At 38.9% G+C, this 24,211-nt stretch overlaps 1 protein-coding gene across 1 annotated transcript in view; it reads left to right on the top strand.

Annotated features, from left to right (window-relative positions):
• Nucleotides 1–24,211, top strand: part of ift80 (intraflagellar transport 80) — a 160,635-nt gene that overhangs the window by 32,019 nt on the left and 104,405 nt on the right. Inside the window, exons 5-8 of the mRNA XM_033031171.1 lie at nucleotides 2,262–2,330; nucleotides 4,882–4,991; nucleotides 11,917–12,006; nucleotides 12,838–12,975. Coding sequence (XP_032887062.1) covers nucleotides 2,262–2,330; nucleotides 4,882–4,991; nucleotides 11,917–12,006; nucleotides 12,838–12,975 — 407 coding nt within the window. The remainder of the gene's footprint in view (nucleotides 1–2,261; nucleotides 2,331–4,881; nucleotides 4,992–11,916; nucleotides 12,007–12,837; nucleotides 12,976–24,211) is intronic.

Raw genomic sequence — 24,211 nt, 5'->3', positions numbered from 1 at the left:
TACTGCCAGCCTTTTGAGGCAGCGACTGCGATAAATCCCCTCGATAGATGGAAGGTCAGAGCCGATGATGGACTGGGCAGTGTTTACTACTTTTTGTAGTCTTTTCCTCTCCAGGGCGCTCAAATTACCGAACCAAGCCACGATGCAACCGGTCAGCATGCTCTCTACTGTGCACCTGTAGAAGTTAGAGAGAGTCTTCCTTGACAAACCGACTCTCCGTAATCTTCTCAGGAAGTAGAGGCGCTGATGAGCTTTCTTGATAATTGCATTAGTGTTCTCGGACCAGGAAAGATCTTCAGAGATGTGCACGCCCAGGAATTTGAAGCTCTTGACCCTTTCAACCATATATATATAATGGGGCTGTGGGTCCCCTTCCTACTCCTTCTAAAGTCCACAATCAGTTCCTTGGTTTTGCTGGTGTTGAGGGCCAGGTTATTGCGCTGGCACCATATGGACAGTTGCTCGATCTCTCTTCTATACTCTGACTCATCCCCATCAGTGATAAGCCCCACAACAGTGGTGTCGTCAGCGAACTTGATGATGGAGTTCGCACTGTGACTGGCTACGCAGTCATGAGTATAGAGTGAGTACAGCAGGGAGCTGAGCACGCAGCCTTGAGGTGCTCCCGTGCTGATTGTTATCGAGGCTGACACATTTCCACCAATACGAACAGACTGTGGTCTGTGAATGAGGAAGTCGAGGATCCAATTGCAGAGGGATGTGCAGAGACCCAGTTCTGCGCATTGCATTGTCTGTTTCGTTGCCAGAATTTAGTCTTGTGCTCCATTTCTCAGCTGAATGAGAGGAAATACTGGAAATACTTTATGTTTTATTTGTTAATTGACATGTATGAAAAGCCCTTTTTCAAACCACTGTGTTGTTTGCTGTGGTGCTCCTTTACTCAAGATGTGCAAAAATGCGCTTTATTTATTGAACAAGATGAATAAAGACTTTGTTTCACATTCACCATGCTGTTTGTCTCTATTTTGTGTTATATGATGAAAGGAATATTACATTCAAGTCATGAGGCTTTTGAATGATATTAAAATGAAGACTTGTAGGCATCAATTTGATTTTGATAACAAAGAACTCTCTTTTATTGTGCACAGAAGTAAACAAACAGTGAGAAGCAAACGGATTTGTAAAAAGCTTTTCAACACTATAAGCCATTAAAAATGTGGGAGTATCCAAAAAACCCGAAAACATGCTCAAACAGGCAAAAAACATAAACATACAGGTAGTACCCACGAGTTAATAGGGTAAACTCACGAGTCACTATGGTAAAATGGTGGGCTACTACGGTATTACAACGAGTTTAAAAGTTTCACATTTTTCTGTCAAGAGTAAATTTGACTCATGGAAATCTTTCGACATGTTGTAAAATTTTCACGAGTTAACACGTTTCCCGAGTACCTGCCGTTAGCGTTACAAGTCGCTAAGTTACGTCCACGAGCTCCGACGTTCCCGCTAAGTTAATTCTACGTGATTACCATGAGTTTGATTTGTTTTTAACTCGGGATCACTCGTGGGTGGACTTGCACCGTGGGACAGGGGTTTAATTCTGTAGGATTTTGAAAGACTACAATGTATCTTTACTTGAACAGAGGCCATAGAACTTTACTTGAACAGAGGCCAGTAAAACTGGATGGTAATACTTAAAATCATCAGTTCATCAGTCCTTAATAGTCTCTGTTTTATTCTATTCTTTTTTGTGCAGCAGGGGACTTAGTTAACTAAAGCAAATGTACGGGAGCTCTCTGCTCCCGAATAAAAAGGTTGGTTGATTTCACTGAACACAAGAGAATATCTGGAGGAAATTTTTTTTTATATAGGCCTGGCTTCAGACTTATTTGTAGAATTCTGCATTTCTTACCGGAAGACCAATGGAACCCAGGAAAAGATTATTTAACAATTTAAAGTTTCATGTCAGAGGCTTATGTTTCCTATTCGTGATTTTCTTACAAAATACGTCTACTTTAATTGATGCTGCTCGTGCAGTGATCCCCAAGAAGCCTTCCTTTTTAAACATGCAATCAACCAATTTATGATCTTGAATCTTAGCAACATATTTCTGATGGCTTAAGTGACTTGAAGTAATAGGACAATGCATATATATATATAAATTGAAAGAAAGCAAGGCAATCCTCAGAAGACGTCCATATAATAAAAAAGCCTGCAGGACATCACTTGCAAGCAGGAAATAAATATTTGATAAGTACTTTAAGCATTTCATCTAATGATATACTGTGTGTATTTTGCAGTTGGTGAAGATGGGCAAATTAAGATTTGGTCCAAAACTGGAATGCTGCGATCGACAATGGTACAGCAAGGTAGGGTTTTGAATTGTTGAACTCTTCTGGATTGATTTTAAGAACAAAATTTGTGCAATGTTAATCCTATAGTCATGTACATGGAGTATGGATTGATATCCATGATAGTTATCTCAAGCACTGAAAACTGCCTTGCAATTGTGTCATGTCCACCAATGCATTTCTCCCTAGAAAAAAGTTTGCTGGATAGTTCTGAAGAGGCTTTTCTATTTAATGCTTCCTGCAGCAGAAGTGATGGGATAATGTTGTCCCTTCTGTTAAATGCTACAAACTTGTACGAGAACAGAAGAAACTGAAACTGGAAGAGGCCACATGCCCCTCAATCCTGCCATCCCTTTCAATATCATGGGCTGATTTTGCCTCAAATCTACTATTCGTAACTCTCCCATCAACTAAAACTGTCACCTTGGCCTTGAATCTATTCAGTGATTCAGCCTCCAGGGCTTACTGGGATATAAAATTACTAAAACTGACCAGAAGAAATTCTTTGCATCTTTGTTTTGAATAAATGACCCCTTCTACTAAAATGCCCTCTAGTTCTGATTCTCTGAGAATCCCCCTTTTCAGAATCTTGTTAGTTTTAATAAGAATCTTTCATTATTCTAAACTTTAATTCTAAGTAAAGGTGTTTTCACCTTTCTCCAGAAGACAATTTCCTTCGTCTAAGGCATCAATGCAATGGGCTTTCTCTTACCTGCTCCAATGCAGATATATCCTCCCTAAATAAGGAGACCTAAATTGCAATGCAGTACTCCCTGTGTTGTGTCACCAACACAATGTGGAGTTATATCAAGACATCCCTATATTTTGTAATAAAGGACAATATTTTGGCTTAATAATTTGCAGTAGCTGTAGCGGTGTCATTCAACCTTCAATTTCCATGATATTCAGCTTTACCATGTATATGCTGGCTCCATGAAAGAGCAATCCAGTGGGTCTGACTCTCCTGCCATTTCTTCACAGCCTTGCAAATTCTTTCATTTCAGATACTCAACCAGTTCACTTTTGAATGCTACAACTGAATCGCCGATACCCTTAGCATTGCATTCCAGACAACTACCACCCTGTGTGTTTGAAAACACAGAATTAATCCTTACGTCACCCCGGTTTGTTATTCCAGTCTCCTTCATTGTACAACCCCTAGTGCTTGACTCCCCCCACCAATGGAAACTGTTTCCTTCTATTTACTTCCTCTTTATCCCTTACGATTTAAAACGTATATATCAGATCTTATTGTAATCTCGTTTTCAAGGAAAACAAGCTCAGCTTCTCCATTCTGTTCAAGTAACCAAGTCCCCTATCTTTGTTCCCTCTTCTCCACACTCCCGAAAACTTTCACATCTTTCCTAAAGCTGAACATAATACTCCCAGTTGTGAGTGAGCCAGTGTTAATAAAGCTTTACTAATAGTTCCAAAACTGCAAATGCTGGAATCTGCAACAACAAAAAAGGAGAGCACTTAAAGGAATTCAGCGGGTCAGGCTGCATCTATGGAGGGAAATGGACACCTACATTATAAAGCTCAGGATCTTGAGTGTGCTTTTAACTTTCTCGCCTGACTCAACTGTGTTTAATGCACATCTACTCAGAAATATCTGTTCTTATTCTTCTTTTAGAAGTGTGTCCCCAGTTTATATTGCCTCCTCTCAATGCTTGGTGGACCTCACCTGGGGAAAATGAATTCCATGAGCAGTTCCTGTTGAAAGTTGTGACATGAATCTGATAAAAATCCTCTATGAGTATGTTGAATTAATATGCTGATATTGATTATTTAATTTATGCATGATGAATAGCCCTTTGGTCAAGATTCTTCAGAGCATGGGCAACGAAGACCACAGCTCAAACAATTACTTATTCTCATTTCATTTGTCTTTTAGCATTTTAATACACAAAATTCAATACATCATTTTGATGGTATGGCTATATACATTTTATGGACAATAGACAATAGCTGCAGGAGTAAGCCATTCGGCCCTTCGAGCCAGTACCGCCATTCACTGATCATGGCTGATCATCCACAATCAGTACATTGGGGGTTCCTGCCTTCTCCCCATATCCCTTGACTATCTTTAAGAGCTCTATCTAACTCTCTTGAAAGCATCCAGAGAATTGGCCTCCACTACCTTCTAAGGCAGAGAATTCCACAGAATCACAACTCTCTGGGTGAAAAGGTTTTTCATCATCTCTGTTCTAAATGGCCTACCCCTTATTCTTAAACTGTGGCCCCTGGTTCTGGACTCTCCCAACATCGGGAACATGTTTCCTGCCTCTAGCGTATCCAATCCCTTAATAGTCTTATGTTTCAATAAGATGCCCTCTCATCCTAAATTCCAGTGTATACAAGCCCAGTCGCTCCATTCTTTCAACATATGACAGTCCCGCCATCCCGGGAATTAACCTCATGAACCTAGGCTGCACTCCCTCAACAGCAAGAATGTCCTTCCTCAAATTTGGAGACCAAAACTGTACACACTACTCTTGTGGAGGAAGTCAAGTAAAGATACTACAGAATATATTTTATTTATAAATTTGTGCTTTTAATGTTTCCACAGGTACACCCGTGTACTCAGTGGCCTGGGGGCCAGATTCAGACAAAATTCTCTATACCTCCGGGAGACAACTGATCATTAAACCTCTTCAACCAAGTGCCAAAGTGTTGCAGGTATGTTTAGAGCTTGCAAAGTTACATACTGTCAATTAAATGCAATCCCCTTGGGTACATTATTAGTTTCCTTAATCTCTGCCTTTGTCTTAATGGTCCTGTGTGTGATGGATTTACTAATCAGATTTTGTAGAAATGTGTTCAGATACGTTATTATTCAGCTTAAGTGAATGTAAAACCAGTTGCATTACAGAAGATTCATTAGAAAAATAATGAGGATGTATTATAAACTGTGACTGTTTAAACCTTGTGTCTGTGATTAATTACATAGACTCCCCGCTGAGCACAATGTAAACAATGGCTGCTTTCATACTTACCAAATACAAGATGCTGAACGCACTCAGAATTGTACATTGTTTTAGAGGCATTACACACAATATTCTTAAAAAATAAATTGTCAAACATATTGTAAGAATAAAGTAGGTAGTCTTTAACTTACCTTGATTCTATCACAAATTAAAACAAATGTAATAATGGGCTTGCTATATTTACATCAGCTCATGCTCAAAAAAGGCAAATGCACTTCTAATTCGAATGTAGATAATTAGGTAACAACAGTTAGAATAACAGTTAGTCCATGTAGTTTTGTGGTCAAGATTTTTGCACACTATATGAATTTATCCCAGAAAACTACATGCATGATAGTTAGTAAATCTTGCTAGAATTTCATTTAAAATTATTTACTTTATTGTATTTAAGCTGCATTGTTTAGAAATCTCTTTCAAATATTGTTTTTTCTGATAAAAATTTTTAATTCAAAATAATCAGGTCCCATATACAAAATCAGTTTTAAGTTAGGTTGCTGATCTGTAACCAAAATGTGCATCTTCAAAAGGACTGAAGCCTTACATGTAGTTGTTGCTTCCTGATGATGCATTAATACTTGGGAATTATTTTGTGCGCACAATTGACTAATATCAGTCTGAAGAAGGATCTCGACCCGAAACGTCGCCTATTCCTTCTCTCCATAGATGCTGCCTCACCCGCTGAGTTTCTCCAGCATTTTTGTCTACCTTCGATTTTTTTCAGCATCTGCAGTTCTTTCTTAAACTATTATTGTGAAATCACTACTTAAAGAAAAGTGAACTTTATTGTAAATGGTTAACTTTTAACAAAATCAAACCCCAGTTACATGTATAATTTTTTAGGACAGTTGAGTTTGGTGATATAGAGAAACGAGCTAAAAGGTGATATTGGCTTTAACTTGGCATACTTCAGTTATTACACATTTTTTATAGAGGTGATTAAAAAACATTTGCCCCACAAACATGCTGGAAGTGTGAGCTGAGAACAATGTCATTGTGACCCGTAAGAGCATCCAGACGCTTGGTGAATAATCTGGCAAAAAGGAATGAGAGCGAGGGTGAGCTAAAGTGGGGGAAGTCAATGTCAAATCAACTACATAAAAATCAACAAGGCATGCCAAAGAAACATTGGATTTGAGAGGAAGGAGAAACAGACAAAAAATGTAACATTTTAAATGTGCACCCTTTGTTTTTATAGTCTCCTGATTGCTTACTCTTAGGGCATATAAAGGTGATTAGCAGTCATTAACACTTAATACATAGCTAAAAGTATTTAAGCTATTAATTAAAAGTCTAGTTGCACATTTATAAGGCAATTAAAATGTAAATTTAAATTTCTTGAAAATCACAGGGAACTGAACTGCAAAAAACGGTGTCAGTCTATCTACATTGTTTTTCAGTCCAAAGCTAGCAAATTGGCCAGTCATTTGAGGTGATTCCCAGTAACTGCAAGTTGCTGGCAAATTTGTGTTTTAATAATGGTGAACGGTGAGCTTCATTAACATATTTTCTTCTAATCTGCTTATCAGAGAACAACTAAGAATGATATTGAGGCAATTAGAAATAAAAATGGGAAAAGCTACTGATCAATGTGGTGACCTGTTTCTGTTATGATTTTCCTGGCCAGGACCCTTAATCCATGAAGGTTGAATCCTTGGGCCAGGAAAAACCTAGTGGCACAATTTTGCAGTCAGCTGGGTCCCCATTGAATTAAAAAATAAATTCAAACCTACAAATGGTTCCTTTTGGGATTTTAATAAATCATTTCTTCTTTCAACCAAGCCAAAGCAATCCCTGCCCACAACCCAACCAGTCTCTCCCCACTGCTTGGCTGCCTTTGTCTGTGTATTGAACGCCTTTGTCACTCGACTTACAGAAAAAGTTTTGTTATGGCAATCTTTGATTTTGGCTCTGCATGCCATTATATTCCAATCCAGCTAGGGTTCATGTCTCCACTGCGTTTACAGTATGTTGATATCTATTTTGATGCTGCTTCCTGCTCTTGCCTAGACTGGAATATTCCTTGATTTTACTTGGCCAATTTGTTTATTTTCCTCACCTTTCCACAGACAACCTCCAATTTCCCTTCCCACTCTTGAATACTGTAGATTAGTTATTGCATGTGAAGTAATCAGAGTAATGTACTACCACTAACTCCACCTTACTGTACGCTTTATATTAACACCCATCTCCTATATTACATAGTTACACTGGTGGTAGAGATGAACTACCAACGTATTGTACTGCACCACCATGACTGATGATTAAAGATGATTTAAACACCAGACTGTGTCTGTACAGCTGTTTACAAATACTATTTATACATTTATGGGACAACATTTACCTCGTGCTCAATGACTCCCGTGGCTACCTTTATACACCCCCTTCTCCCACCCTACTTCCTGAAAGGATTTCAGTCTATTCTGTACAAACAAAGAACTGCAGGCTAACTGCTGGTTAATACCAAAGAAAGACACAAAGTGCTGGAGTAACTCAACAGGGCAGGCAGCATCTCTGGAGGAAAAAGAAGGCTGATGTGTTGGGTCAGGATCCTTCAGTGGACACACTGATCTGTTCTGTATTTATTTATGCCTACAATATTCTGTTGTGCTGAAGCAAAGCACGAATTTCATTATCCTATCTGGGACACATGACAATAAACTCTCTTGAATCTTGACTGAAAGTTGGGGTGGGAGTGTTTATGTGAAACTTCAAAAGTAGGCATACCTTGAGGAGATTTTGCATTAGAGCAGACAAAAGGTAGAAACATTTATACCAAAGATAGACACAAAGTGCTGGAGTAACTTGGGTCAAATCCTAAACACATCTCCTTAGTGTAATAGCGATTTACTCTTGTTGCTACTGGTTTGTAGGACCACACTGCTCACAATTCATTTTTCTTCGCATGATCGTGTGTTTCTGGTTGCCCAGCTCTTTCACATTTTACTTCCAATCCAACTTTGGTTTTCTTGTTTAGCAAAGCTCACATTAGCTTCAGGAACACCACTCTCTTTGAAAGGTACTACTAGATGCAGTTTTCTAGATGCAGTGTCAAATTCAATGATTCCCTATAATAATTTGACCACCTGTATTTACAAGCATGATAGATCCACCTTTTGCTGCTTTACTTGTCCCAGTATCACTATATTTAGCATCACCATCTCTTGGCAGTGTAATCTCCTGCGTTCCACAGTCACATTCCATTTGTTCTTTCTTCCCTTCCATGCCTTTCTACACCCTAAAACTATTTCCAGAACTGACAAAAAAAAATTGACCTAAAATGCCATCTGTTTCTCTTTCTGCAGATCACAGCTGATCTGCTGAATGTTTCCTGAACTTCATTTTAATTATAGAAGTTGAGCGATGTTTCAATCTAACATTTAAAATGACTGAATTAATGACAGAATGACTGAATTAACTTCTTCTTATAGAGTCCACACACAAGATTAGAAGTTGTTCAGCCAGAGCTGAGCACACTTCTCGGCATCTGCGTACAATGGTGTCTGTCTTGTCGCTTCTTGTGCACGGTGGTGGAAACAGGGCCGTGACGTGAACGCTCTTTCCTTGACCCCACTGAATTAACTGAAACTTTATCATTATATTCACCTTTTTTCAGTAGTATATTTTAATTTTCTATCAGAGCAATATATAAAGTAATTGTTACAATTATTTGAAAATGGATTTTGCTTCTGTACAAGGCATATTGAATACAAAACAATAGGTCTGATGTCCAATCGCATCCCAGTGATTTGCTGGTCAGAAGCAAACCATGCTTACCGGTGAAAAGGAACGATAGGAAAACAGATAAACATTAAAATGAAACATCCTATTTTTAGAGTTTTTCAAAATTAAAAAGATTGCAGCAAATTAAGGGGCTTCAAAGGAAAATATCAAAGGGCACTTAGAGTGAATGGTGAAATGGCCACTGAGGAGAGGTTGAACAATGAAGAGAAGCTGAATAAACAGCTAACCGCATCAAAGTACAAAGTGCTGGAGGAGCTTAGTGGTTCATGCAGCATCTGTGGAGGGAATTGACAGATGACATTTCCTCAGACTGACAAACAGTTTATGTAGGAAAGGACAAGTCTGCAGGTTGATTTGGAAAAAAAAAGTTCAAGTATCTCAAAAGTACACTTTTTTGTGCCTTTAAGAGACAGTTTTGGACTCAACTGTCTAAGGTTTTGTGTGAGTGGGTGTTTTAACTGAGTCATGATTGTAGAAAAGGAAAGGCTTGCAAAGAAAACATATATCAAGTTGCGATCGGCATAATAAAGTGTGGGTCAGGAGGAATGCAGTTCAATGATGCAAGCATGTGATCTTGATATTAGAATAGATTGTGGTGGATGAGGAAGGGAATGCACATTTGTGGGGAGCAAAGGTTTCAAAAATATAGACTGCCTGATTTGACAGCTGAATAAATTGATGTAGTCATGCCCAGGTACGGGCAGAAGCCAAGAAAGATAGCTTCAGTTTTTCCAGTATTCATCAGGAGGAAATTATGGTTCAACCAGGCCTTATTGTTGGACAGACAGCTGAATCATTTAGTAGCATCTGTTGCCATAAGAGTTAATCAAAAGGCAGAGAAGTGCATGAAAACACAAGACTACATATGGTGGAATCAGTAACGAAAACCAAACTGCTGGAACAACTCATCGGGTTGTGTAGAAGCGGTTCGAGAAAAGAATTGTTGACATTTTGGGTCCTGATACTGCATCAGGACTAATGAAGAGTATTTAATTGTCATATGTACCGACAATCTATATACTTAAAACTGTGTGTGTGTGTCTGTCTGCATGTGTGTCTGTCTGCGTGTGTGTCTGTCTGCGTGTGTGTCTGTCTGTGTGTGTGTCTTTGTCTGTCTTCTGGAAAAAACGCCTCACTAACGGTATTCCGGTAGAGATTTTTTCCCCTGGAGTCCGAAATAGCTTTATCTGAAAACTTCATGTTTTATTTCTCGAGTTATTAATGTCGTCACAGCAGCGGTAAGTGAGTGAGTTGCTGGCATGATCCCAAACCCCCTCCTTCTCAACGCTCCTGCCCTCCCCGCAACTTTACCCCTGGCCAGACTTACCACATGCTGTGAAAGGAACTCTTCCCCTCAATTGGTCCCTTGAACTAGTTTGTCATTCAATAAGATCACAACTAATCACAACCGTTTTTCCCACCATCTCTCCACCTGCCGTCACCCTCCACCCCACACCCATTCAGTAATTCAGAATGAAGGAGATTTGGAAGCCTTGGGCAAATTGAATTGTTACTTTCTTTATTTTTATGGAGAGGAGAACAATCTGCGCATGCGCGGTTTAAGATTTTAAAAGCCGATTGACTGCCTACCCTGAGTAATAACTCACGGCACGTGCCTGAGTCATGGGTATAGAGTGTGTAAAGCAGGGGACTGCGCACATAGCCCTGAGGTGCTCATGCGCTGTTGGTTATCAAGGAGGAAGTGTTGCTAATTCATACTGATTGTGGTCTGTTGATGATGAAGTTGAGGATCCAGTTGCATGGGGTTGTGCGGAGACCCAGTTCCTAGAGTTTGATAACAAGTTTTTTAAGGGATAAAGTTGTTGAATCCCAAGTGGTAGTCGATGAACGACAGCCTGATATATGTATTTTTATTGTCCAAGTGTCCAGTACAGATTGTCGAGCCAGCAAAATGACATTTCCTGTTAACCTATGTGGCAGTAAGCAAATTGTAATGAGTCCAGGTTCTTGTTAGATTAGGAGTTGATATGCACCATAACCAACCTCTCTAAGCAATTCACCATCACGGACATTTGTAACACAGGTCGATTGTCATTGATGCATGTCATCTTATTCTTCTTGGATGCCCTTTTTAAGCAGGTGTGAACCTTGGACTTTAGTAACGAGATGTTGCAGTTGTCTGCAAAACTCCAGGCAATTGGTTTGTACAGATTTTCAGAATGCCGCCAGATACACCATCTGGTCCAAATGGTGAAAGATCTTCTGATGTCGGCCTCGGTACCATGCCATCGGAAGCAATTCAGCCTGAAATGTTGACAGTTCTTCCCTTTCTCCCCCACCAAAATGCTGCTTAAACTGCTGAGTTTCTTCAGCAGTTTGCTTTTTGTCGTAAAAAGGTCCATATTGGCATACATATAGAAGATGGAGCCATGGTTTTAAATTTTGAAAAGGCTGGGTGAATGGAATTGGGCATTTCTTGAAAATTGGATTGATGGAGGAAACTCAAGGCAGGCTTGGAAGTTGATGGTTTTATTGTCAATATCAACTAATAGCATTTCCTCAGAAAATTAGGTTGAGAGGTTAAGGCAGGCAAGGGAAGAGTTGGCATTGGACCGTGAATATAGGCACGAGAAGCAAAGTTGGCAAAACGTTTCAGTTTGTGGCAAGGGCAAGAAATCCATTCACAACGGCAATCAGTAAACTACAGAAAGTACCCCTTTGGATTTAAATGCAAAAATATGTTATTCACTTTGAGTATTGAAATGGAGTAATTTATCAAGCTCCATTGACATGGCTGTACTTAAGGGAATCTCTGATCTGGAAAGCCAGCAATTTTGAAATGCAAGGGAAAGAAATGCATTTTTCTTATTAAGAACTTGTCCAAGATTTGTTCACATCTTAATCTTGTATTGCAGTGGAAAGCCCACGATGGAGTCATTCTGAAGGTGGACTGGAACACTGTGAATGATCTTATCCTTTCCGGTGGCGAGGACTGTAAATATAAGGTTTGTATTCTGATGAATTCTTTGTTCAAGCACTTTGCTTGAATACAGCTGAATTATTATTATGTTTTTTAATTGAATGTGAGAGATGACACAGGTGATTTGTTTTCATCTCTGAAGTATGTGCAGAAATAATATCAGTGATAATTACAATTATGGCAAACTGGTGGAGATTTGAAAGATCAGATATCAGTTGTAAATCATCTTATTAATTTCTCCCATGTTGGAGGAAACTACGTGAAATAGTGAATAGTTAAAGTCACTTGCGGGAGGAGTATTTAGTGTGCACAGAGTTACATGGTCCATGTACAGCTGGTATTGCCACGACCCCTCTGCTGCCAAATTATATATGTCCAAATAATTGGCAAAGCCAATGATGAAAATGTTAGTAACTTGGATTAGAATTGGTATGCTAGTTCAGGATCAATCTAAAGTATTCCTCCTATGTTGTAAATTATATTCCAGTCCATGGGAGCTTGGAGATAGGTTTGTGCTAACATACATCTCGCTACATGATTACAATTTTTAAGAAAAATTGCATGTAATGATTTTTAACTTGGGTTGTTAAGTGATTCTGTGGTCTATGGTATTATGTCTATGGTTTGTAGCAGCAAATATTCAAGCTTATGAAGCAAATTGTAATCCATAAATGCATAGCATCATATTAGGCCTGCTCACTCAATGCATGAAACAAGTTAATATCCATCCATAATGAATGTTGTTAAGATCTGCTGTTTCAGAGGAAATGTGTAGATTTATTGTAGAAATGAGTAAGTTTATTGATTTATTAAAATTTGTTGAAAGCACTTATAAGAATTTCTAAAATATTTTCAGGTTTGGGACAGTTATGGACGTCTTTTGTACAGTGCCCAGGCTCATGACTATCCTATAACGTCGGTGGCTTGGGCATCAGATGGTCAGCTATTTGCTGTGGGATCATTCAACACTCTTCGTCTGTGCGACAAAACCGGGGTAGGTGATAAATTGTGCTTATAGTTTGCCAACAGAAAATAGTTCATGCAAATATTATTGTAATTATATCTTTCATAACCATTTGGTGATGTAAAGCAAAAAACTATAGTTCGCCAGTTATTTTTTTTTAACAATATTCTTGTCGCTTCCTTCTACGTGTTTAATGCTCATGCAGCGTTATACTTCAATGTTATGCTTTTAAGCTATATCATTTTTTCTCATTCTGTTATTTTGGCAAAATATTGATGTTTTAAATCCAACCATAAATTCTACTGCTTACATCTACTTCAAAGAAAAATGTTACATAACTGCTGATCAATTATTTTGGAGACTCAAATGATTAAGAGCTGAATGAGGATTGGACAAATATTCTGTGCTAGGTTTAAGATTTCAATGCATATGTATGTAATTTCCCTTGCATGTACACTTACCTATTGTGTTCTGTTTATAGTATTATAAACTTCTTAATGAACACTGACATACTCATCATTGTTAAATAACTCATGTGACATTATCGGAGATGAAGAACATACCCTTTGCAGCAAAGCTGGCAAGATAGATTTAAGATAGACTTTTAAGAATTGTTCACTTTTGTTAATTTTCTTTTGCGAATCTTTTGCAGTAACATTTCAACTGGTTTTGAAATGATCACATACATTAGTAAAAGGCGTACTTTCCTCTTCTATTTGTAGATGATGTTTTGCAGATTTTGTATAGATATGGCAAGATAATCTTGTGATCATTAGTGTGGCTATATTGCATGAGTGTTACATTTTTGGTTTGTATAGGTTTTTTTAAATTTAAAGTATATATGTAATGGTGAGAATAACTTGGATTAATAACTGCTATTGGAAAAGGGGAGATTTATATAAGATTTGACAGCAAATAACTTTTGGAAAAGATGTAGATGCAGAAAAGTGGGTAGGAAGGGAGACAAGGGTTGGGGGTTGATGCTGGAGGAGCAGGAGGTGGTAGCTGTTGGCCAATTAAAAAAAACATACAAATGCCTGAGTCAGCAGTGGCAGCAAAATGCTCTCCCAAAGCATTAGCGGAGTATTTAAACTAAGATTCAGCGGTTGGATTCAACACTGATTCAACATTGTTTCTAAATATAATTTCTACTAACTTATTAATATTGTCTGTTCTTTGTAAAATCTTCCCATTCAAATTTGATTTCTGCTGACATTTTATAAATTCACATACTGAGCTGTTCAAGAATTATTAATTATATTACTTTTTGGAACGTTTTAAACACATACTGTACAGAATAATTTGGAATTTGACGTTTGATTATCAAATTTAAAGTATTTATACATTTTAATACAATACATTACTATTCTGGGTGAGATGTAGTACAATAAATTTGTGTTTGGGGGAAAAATTGACAACCCACTTTTGTTTCATTAAACTTTAAATTTAGAAATAGCTTGCGTGGAATCTTTCCAGTATGAAAGTTTGTGGTTTTCTTCCTCCTCCTCCTCCTCCCCCTCCTTCTCCCATTACTACCCCATTCACCCCCCCTCCCCCGTCATAATCCCTAGCCACCACAGACATAGAGAATAGATAAATGACAGCCTTAGACACAATGGGGCCCCGCCAGGCCCTCTGGCAGAGTCATTAGTTTCTAAACCATTAAATCATTACCTTCGCAGACAAGGCAAACATGCGTCTGAGAGTACAACCCATCATCCATGCCAGATTCTTTGTCTGACAGTGGATATTCTGCCTCAAAATGCCAACCCTGAAAAACCCACAGAAACGCAACCAAACTTTTAACCCTTGATGTACTTCACATTAAAGCAGCGAACAGTAGATCCCCAGTGCAATATGGTTTTTTTTTAAATCAGGGACAGGGAAAAATATATTTTGTGTTAAATTGTGTAACAATCTTAGCATATTGTTAAATAACTACTTTTTTTGCAAGCCTAAACAAAACAATATTTGTTATTCAGTGTTTTGTGGTCCATGCTTATAACATCATAAGTATAGTTAGCCATGTTATGTATTGTGATAATATACTGTGATTATTTCCCTACCCGAGAGCAATTTTTCACGAATTCTATACATATTCAGAAAGTCGAGGATCTGATAACTTTGAAGGAAAAGGGAAACATTTTATTTTTTCAGTGATATTGTTAATTATTCTCAGGGAAAATGTAACATAGGCAAATATATTTAATCGTTTTTTCAAATTTCCACGACATTGCCATTACGTTGTGTATTTCCATGTCCATTTTGGCATTTTTAGTAATTAAGTAAAGATGTGAAAATTGGAAAAAGATAATTAATGGCAAAATTCGCTTGCTGCCAAAGTGAAGATGTCTTGGGAAGATTTGTGAATCAAGGTAGAATGCTGTATTTCGACCTTTGGCAATACTCCCATTAACCATACCTTTCCCCCAGTGATCATTTAATCAAACAGTGTGATGCAAACTTATTATTTCTATCACTTTACTGCACACTAGATGAGTGAACAACATTGACAACACACTTACACAAAGGAATTATTTTATTTTCTCGTGCCAATTCAATGTGTTTCTAAAATAAAGCTTTGAAAAGTTGCCTCACAAAAATATTTAATATTGCGACATCAGAGTACTATATGACTTCTACTAAATACTTTAGTTTAGTTTGAGTTTAACGATACAATTTAAAGATACAATGTGGAAACAGGCCGTTCCGCCCCCGTCTCTGCACTAACTAGCGATCTGCTTGCACTAGTTCTATCCTGCACACTAGGGACAATTTACAGAAGTCAATTAGCCTACATGCCTGGAATGTGGGAGAAAACTGGAGCGCCCGGAGAAAACCTACTCGATCACAGGGAGAACGTACAAACTCTTTACGGACAGCATCTGTAGTCAGGATCGAACCCGGGTCTTTGGTGCTGTAAGGCAGCAACTCTGCCACTGTGCAGCTTTGTTTTCTCCCTTTATGAAGCTTTAAACCTGACACACATGATTAAACAGGCAGCTGCTGAGCAGAGGTCGGCATAGCCTCCTGATAAGAAAGTGACCAACACACTCAGTACAGATGGTTTCAATCAGCAGTGTTGGTGATATGACCATACAGTTAAGCAATTTCAATTACTTTCACCTCTGCTGTCACATCATTCAAATGCTGACTCATGGAAAGTGAGGCGGTTATTAAAGAACCTCCTTTATGTCAGATCTAGGAGCTGGGGAGATAAGGGAAAAGGTGATAGGAATTAGCAGCAAACAGAGGGAGGAGGATGGAAAATGGGGTGTGTGGGGGAAATGCAGCTGAGTTCAGGAGTCTCCAGATTAAAACAACTAACAGTTCAGGAGTCTCCAGATTAAAAGCCCTTTTCATGTAAAACGGGCTGATTGCTCTTCAAATCATCATGAGCCGCAGCAACATTGGGGCCATAGCTTAGGCCGTTTGTGAACTGAAGATAACAGAGCACATATGAACCGTGTCCGGTGCCGTTTAGTGAGAATTCTATTACATTAAGTTCTCTTCATCTAAGTCACTTCATGAAATAAATAAGTTATGTAAGATCTGACCGAGGTAAATTGGAGCCGATTGTTGAAAAGCGGACAAAATGTAATTAAAAGGAACTGCTGATGCTGGTTTATACCAAAGATAGACACAAAATGCTGGAGTAACTCAGCGGGTCAGGCAGTATCTTTGGAAACATTTTCTCCAGAGAAGCTCCCTGATCTGCTGTGTTATTCTAGCATTTTGTGTCTATCTTTGTTGACAAGCGGAGTTGTTTTTAAGAGATGATTTATGGGTACATTTGAGGAAGGTTCTCATGAAGGTCTACCTTCAATTTAAACCAGCATCTGCAGTTCTTTCTTACACATCTCATGAAGGTTACTTTCTTGTTCAAAAGAATTGTTGGTACCACTGCAGCAAAAGATCAGTTAGTTTGGTGGTAGAACATGGTGGTAAAACGTTTATAAACATTGATCAAGGACATGATTAATGATCACCTGGACAAAATTGTATTAATTAAGATGAACCGGCACAGATTTGTTAGCAGCAAATCATGATTGACCAATTTAGGGCGGCACGGTGGTGCAGCAGTAGACTCACGGCCTCACAAGGCCAGAGACCCAGGTTCAATCTTGATTATGGACACTGTCTGTGTGAAATTTACATGTTTTGCCTGTGACTGCATGGGTTTCCACCAGGTGCTCCGGCTTCCTCCCACATTCCGAAGACGTTAGGGTTTGCAGGTTAATTGGCTTCTATAAATTGTCCCTAATGTGGAGGATAGAACTAATGTGCGGGTGATCGCTGGTCGGCGTGTACACGTTGGGCCAAAGGACCTGTTTCCATGTTGTATCTCTAAACTAAACTAATTAGATTTTTTTTGATGAGGTAGTGGATAGAGTTGATGGAGGTAATGCATCAGTGTGGTGTACATGAATGCCTAGAAAGCTTTTGGTTTCAGGAGTATCAGCAAAGTTGGAGCATGTAGCTTAAAGGGACTCAGATGGTATGGACATTATACCGGTTCAGTAGCAAACAACAGTTTCTCAGACTGGAGGAAGGCGAATACTGGCATTACCCTGTAATCATTATTTTTTGATCTGTGTTAATTGCCTAGAGTTAGTGCCAGCCAAAATTTCTAAATTTGCGAGTGCCAAAAAATGTGGCAGCATTTTGAACAGAAGATAATAATAGATCGCAGCAGGATATAAAGATGCTGTAATGGCCAGATGCATGGCAAATTAAATTTACTGTGGAAGAATGAGATACATTTTTGGTAGGAAGAATGAGGAGAGGCAATATAAAATAAAAGATATGGTTCTGAAAGGAGTGCAGGAGACATGGATCAAACAGTGCGAGGATGGTGTACACATCATTGTCAGAGACAGGGCAGATTGAGGATGTGTGTAATAAAGCATACATGATTCTGTCCAGGAAGGAAATGCAGATGCTGGTTTAAACCGAAGAAAGACTCAAAAAGCTGGAATAACTCAACGGGACAGGCAGCATCTCTGGAGATAAGGAATGGGTGACGTTTCGGATCGAGACCCTTCTTCAGACTTCAGACTGAAGAATGGTCTCGACCCAAAAAATCACCCATTTTTGATTTAGATTTATTATTGTCACGTGTACTGAAGTACAGTGAAAAGCTTTTATCTGCATGCTATCCAATCAAATCAAATAATACTGTACATGAATACAGTCAAACCAACTCAAGTACAAAAGGTGCAGCAAAGATAAAGATACAGAATTGGATATATTTATGAGCCAATTTTTGGAAGAAGGCTGCAGATAAAGGGATGGAATGTTGAACCATAAAGGGATGGTAAGTTTGTAAGGGTCAATTGGTGGCACCTGCACTGTAATCATCTTATTCTAATTTATATGTGATTCATTGCCTTCAGCATGATGTGCACTTAATAAAGGTTGTAGGTTACAATGTTTTGATGTAATATTCATAGAGTGCTCATAGAGCAGATGTAATATTAGGGCAGATAGTCCATTGTCCTGGAATCACTGCTGTCTGCCAATGTCATTTTGGCATGTGCCTTTTTCTTGGGATGGGATGTCTGAAAATTCACACTGCCCTACTAAATTCCATGAAGAATCTCAGCATGATCACTGGCAAAGAGTGAGACGTTCCAGCCCAATATTTTCCAAAACCAAATACTGCATGCATTGACAATCTGAAATAAAAATAGAAATTATTGGAAATACTTTTCCCGTCAGGCAGTACCTATGAAAAGAGAAGCAGGATTAATGTTTCGGATCAATGATCCTTCCTGAGAACTGGAAAGGAAGAGATTGAAATTGGTGATCCAGTTGAATGTGGACGGCTGAAATATATCTGGAGGAGATGATGTGGAGAGCGGTGAATAATACAATTTGAACTCTAGAAATCTGAGATCTAGCCCTGGAGTGGATAATGATGTGAAATAGTTAAGTCCTTAAGGCTGTAATGTGCCAGTTTGAATGAAGAGGTGCTGTTCCTTGAGTTCCCATTGTGCTGCTGTGGAAATGCGTAGAAAGCCAAAGGCAGAGAGATTGGAGTAGGGTGGAAGATTATAGTGACAAAGTGCAGAAATATAAGTGTAGATGAAATTGCAGAAGCGGTTTGTACCTTTAAATCAGCAAGGTGATAAATACTGTTTGTAGAGCGGACAGTCTTTTACATAAAAGTTTCTGCTCTCGTTTACATTGACCATCGGTACCAGAGCTCCGCATGTAAGCAATTAAATGTGCACGCTGACTATTTTCAGGGGTGTACCTTGAACCCATCTGTTGCTAGAGTGCCTGCTGTTGCTCCAATGTTTGGATAAGCTTGCACGTGTATGCAGGATAATAGTGAATATTTGCTTTTATTTTGTAATCTTTTGGCTTCAGGATTTATCCTTTGGCTCGTCAGGCATCTTCCCCTTTAAAGTAGAGTAGAATTGAAATACTTTACCCTAAACATCGTTGGCTATTTCTAAGCTCCTTTGCCATCTTGCACATAAAATATTTACTTCTTGTGACCTTCTACTATTCATCAAAGTTGTGCATTCTTTCATTGGCAGCCATGGAGATATTGTTGATGGGTTTTCGGTAACATTTACCAGTTCAGTTGTGCAAACTTGTAATGGAAAATAATAAATGGCTCAGAATTGTATTTTAGAATCAACTAATACATAATTTAATATAGCCTGATTCTGGAACATCTGCACATCCCACAAATAATGACAGTTTCAAACTGAACAGGGTCTGAAGTAATTTTAATTTTGGTCATCTCCAAATTGGATGCTCATTATGTTATCCTGGCAAATATTTATTTTCTCTTTCACCAGAGTCAATGGAAAGGAACATTTGTATAATGATCAGCCAATTGATATCAGCTGTTTTCTGCAATCAAAGTTAAAATTGTGTCCAGTTAATTTGGAATTTATGACATAGCAAATAGTCCTTCAGCCTTTTATGTTTATGTTGGTAGTGAAAAGGCTATCCAACTTAATTCCTCTTCTCAATGGTTGATCCATAGTTTTATAAGTTATAGCACTTCACGTGCCAAGTACTTTTTAAATGTCATGAGAGCTTCTTTCTTTAAGGGTCTTTTAAACACCATTCCAGACATATGACTGTTTGGTTAAGGATCCCAATAGTGTACTCAAAGACTAGTAGCTCTTCAGTTGTTGCCATGTGGCCTCTCAGAGAGTAAAACAGCTGCAACTTCAATGATAGCAGATCTTTCAACAGCCATCCATCCAATGTTCCAGGGTCTTGTGTAAATAGTGGCGCCATAGATTACCATAAAATGAAGCAATTCTGATGACAGACTGCAAATATGCACAATAATACATCTCTGATCAGATACACCATCTCCCCTTTGCTAAGTCAAAACATTTAGTAAAAGTGTAGGCTTTATTGTATTGCTGCCATGCCAAAACTGAAGAAATCATTAGCCCAGGCAAACAGATATGTTGTTCCTCCGTGACCGATCTCTACAACCAGGTAGGCTTGTGTGACATGTAGCCAAAGTGAATCTCAATTTAAGGAATTGCAATGTACATGTAAGTTTCAGTTAGGCAAATCATTGTGTCCTTGATTATATTGATGCCTCCTTTTACTCTCTACGCTTCCTCCAGAAACTTTAAATGCAGACAGATATCACATAGGATAACATGCACCTATGAGGACGTAACTTCCGTTGAGGAAATTACAGAGATATTAGATTAATACTGGATTTATGGAACAAATGTGCTTTGTCAATAAAATTGAATTTACAAGAACAAATACCCACACAAATCAATTCAATCACCATTGTAGCTCCATTACATTTTGAAGAACAATGAGTCTTTTAAAAGAATCATTACTACAGAAGACCAACATTAAATTTTAAATGGAGTGAATAAAGTCAATGCAATGTAAAAAAAATGTTTCTGGGTTTTGTATACAAAGCTACTGAATAAAAATAGAGATGTTAGTTTGGACAATGCACTTCATAAGGCCATTGTGCAAAAGAATGTGCACTTGGTACTGTGTTAATGGAAGGGTATGAGAACCATAGGAATATTCAGCACTTATTAAATAGAATTTGTGAAAGGAATAAGAAACTAAAGAGGTGAAGAATGGATTAAAACAATCGGTCTTTTTCATTGGAGCAGAAAATGTTATAACTCTAATGGAGCTTTTCAAAATTCTGAGGTTTTGAAATACTGAACACTGACAAATTATTTAATTGATTGCTGGACCAAAAATTATTGCTAGGTCAGTGAACAGTGAAGTTCGTCAGGTTTAATTTCCTGGAGGTTGGAACACATTCAATTGTTGAACCAGAGACAGCAAGACTGAATTACTGGAGTGATGATCAGGAGGAATAATGAGAAGATGGAACCAGAGTAAACAGCTAATGACAACCACACTCGTACTAAATGGCCAGAACATAATCTGCAATTTCTAGAATGGCGTGACTGGCTGAGTTTAGATCTGAGTGAAGTAATCTCTGCTCTGTACATGCTGTGTGGCTGAGCTCCAGCTGTACAATAATAATCTGTTCCAGTATGATGTTTTCTTGTTTTCCCACAAAGGACGTCCATTTTGATCTCTGATTGAGACCAACAATCCAATGCCAGCTACTACCAAATTATTGTCAATTTCACGGTGTGGACGTATCCACTATAAGCTGAATTTTGCTTGCCAAGATAGATTTCACACAGTACTCCTATTCCTACAAGAAAGAAGCTTTCATCCATTCAGCATTCCAATTTGCTTTGTTATTTGACCCACAAATTTGCTGTCACAGAATTTTATTTCAGAACTAGACTAAATGGGACCAGTTGGGTCCCATGTTCACACGGGGGGGCTGGTCACCCGAAACAATAGTCCCCCTCTTCACCAATTCCAATATTGGTGGCCAGTGGGGGCGGGGGGTGTGAGCTTTCTGGAACGCTGGTATGGGTGTTGTGGACTGAAGGGACTGGTTTCCAGAGGACTAGTATGGTCATTGTGGGCCAAATGGATTCTCAGGCCTGATGTGCTGAGAATCTGGCAGCTCAGTCACTCAGGAATGGTGGGCTGACAGCTCAGTCACTCAGGGCTGGTGGGCTGGCAGCTCAGTCACTCAGGGCTGGTGGGCTAGCAGCTCAGTCACTCAGGGCTGGTGGGTTGGCAGCTCAGATACTCGGGGCTGGTGGGCTGGCATATCAGTTACTCAGGGCTGGTGGGCAGCTGTTCACTCACGGCTATTCCTTGAAATTACATTTCAAGCAGAGTGCAGGCCACCACATTCAATTTCACAGCATTTCAGGCAGAGTGCAGGCTACCACATACGATTTCACAGCATTTCAGGCAGAGTGCAGGCCACTACATTCAATTTCACAGCATTTCAGGCAGAGTGCAGGCCACCACATTCAATTTCACAGCATTTCAGGCAGAGTGCAGGCCACCACATTCAATTTCACAGCATTTCAGGCAGAGTGCAGGCCACCAAATTGAATTTCACAGCATTTCAAGCAGAGTACAGGCCACTGCATTCAATTTCATAGCATTTCAAGCTGAATGCAGGACACCAAATTGCCAAACAACTCATTGCAATGTCATTAAGGGCTAACAAATCATTTATTGCAAGTGCATTGCAGACTCAAAGTTCAGCTTAGAATGACAGTTGTGGCCTCTCCCTCGCGATCTTCCAGAGTGACTGACTCGCGTCCAGGCATCCGGGGTTTTATAGTCCTGCCGCCCTCTCCGGAAGGGGCATTACCTCCATCGCGGCGATTGACAGGCAAGAGGACCAATCAGCTGAACTCAAGAATTTTTAAACACTCATAACTTTTTTATTTTTCATCAATCGGAAAAATCCTCGTGGCTGCCTCAGCGGAGGAGGGCTGTGAGTAAGATGGCCAAAAATCATAACGATATATGGTAGCGTTTTTTCTAAAATCAATATACAGGGCAGACAGGAAGTGGTCAAGATGAGACTTTTAGTTATATAGATAGCATAATATTGTAGTTGTGTCCTGTTTTCATATGCCCTTAAACCATATTGTCTTTAAAGCTTGTTTCTTTACAAAACACGAAAAGATTGATTATATTTAACAGTTTAAAAATGGCTATTTGACAGGTGATATGGCCTGGATGTTGGCTGTAGTCAACTTTAAAAATCTAACCCCAACAGCCACTGACTGTAGTATTTAACCATCTCATGTTCTAAATCTGCACTGCAGAACTTTCCATAGAAATTTGGCCCCTTTTATAAAAATAAAAAATAAAAAATAATAAAAATTTGCTTATAAGCCAAGACACTTTGAAAGCTTTATTGCTCAGCTAGAGGCACAAGCTGCTTTTGGTGATGTCATTTTTCCCAGGATACAATATTTGAAGGAGAAGCTATAATATCCTCAAAGGAAAAATGTAGTAATACACCGTGGAGTTCTCTAGTTCCACAGCACGGCTTAAAGGTATTGAATGATAACTTGTTTGTGAGTAGATGTTTGAAACTGTATTCATCAAAGTTTTATTGCTGCATGCCAGAGACCGATCACTAAATGGATCCCTGATCCATTCGCCAAGGGCAAAAATACAAAACACCAAATAGCAAGGAATATTTGGTTACTTTTCTATAAATCCAAAAGATGAAATGGCTCTTAACTTTTATTTATAGATTAGGGTTCTTAAAGAGGCAATAGACAATAGGTGCACGAGTAGGCCATTCGGCCCTTCGAGCCATCACCGCCATTCAATGTGATCATGGCTGATCATCCCCAACCAGTATCCCGTTCCTGCCTTCTCCCCATATCCCCTGACTCCGCTATCTTTAAGAGCCCTATCTAGCTCTCCCTTGAAAGTATCCAGAGAACCGGTCTCCGCCACATTCTGAGGCAGAGAATTCCACAGACTCACTACTATGGATACTCGAGGAGGAGATGCGCTGTGATGGATGTTTGTGTAAATTGTGTTGTGTCTTGGTTCTTTCTTGTGTGTATGACCGCAGAGACAACATTTCGTTTGAACCTCAATGGGGTTCAAATGACAAATAAATTGTATTGTATTGTATCTCTGTGTGAAAAAGTGTTTCCTCATCTGCGTTCTAAATGGCTTACCCCTTATTCTTAAACAGTCCATGGTTCTGGACTCCCCCAATAATACCTAAACCCATTTAGGTATTACTCAACAAAAGGCACAGCAACTGTTTTAACTTTTGAGCCTTCAGATGCATCTGATCCACAGTGACTTGGTAGTTTGGATTCATAACTGCTTACCTGTGGAAGGCTGAAGATAATGATGGAAGGAAGTCATTCCGGCT

This window comes from Amblyraja radiata, chromosome 13, assembly GCF_010909765.2.
Source record: "Amblyraja radiata isolate CabotCenter1 chromosome 13, sAmbRad1.1.pri, whole genome shotgun sequence".
In the NCBI taxonomy this organism is placed as follows: Eukaryota; Metazoa; Chordata; class Chondrichthyes; order Rajiformes; family Rajidae; genus Amblyraja; species Amblyraja radiata.
The sequence above is the reverse complement of the archived record's forward strand: the minus strand, read 5'-3'. Positions and strand labels throughout refer to the sequence as shown.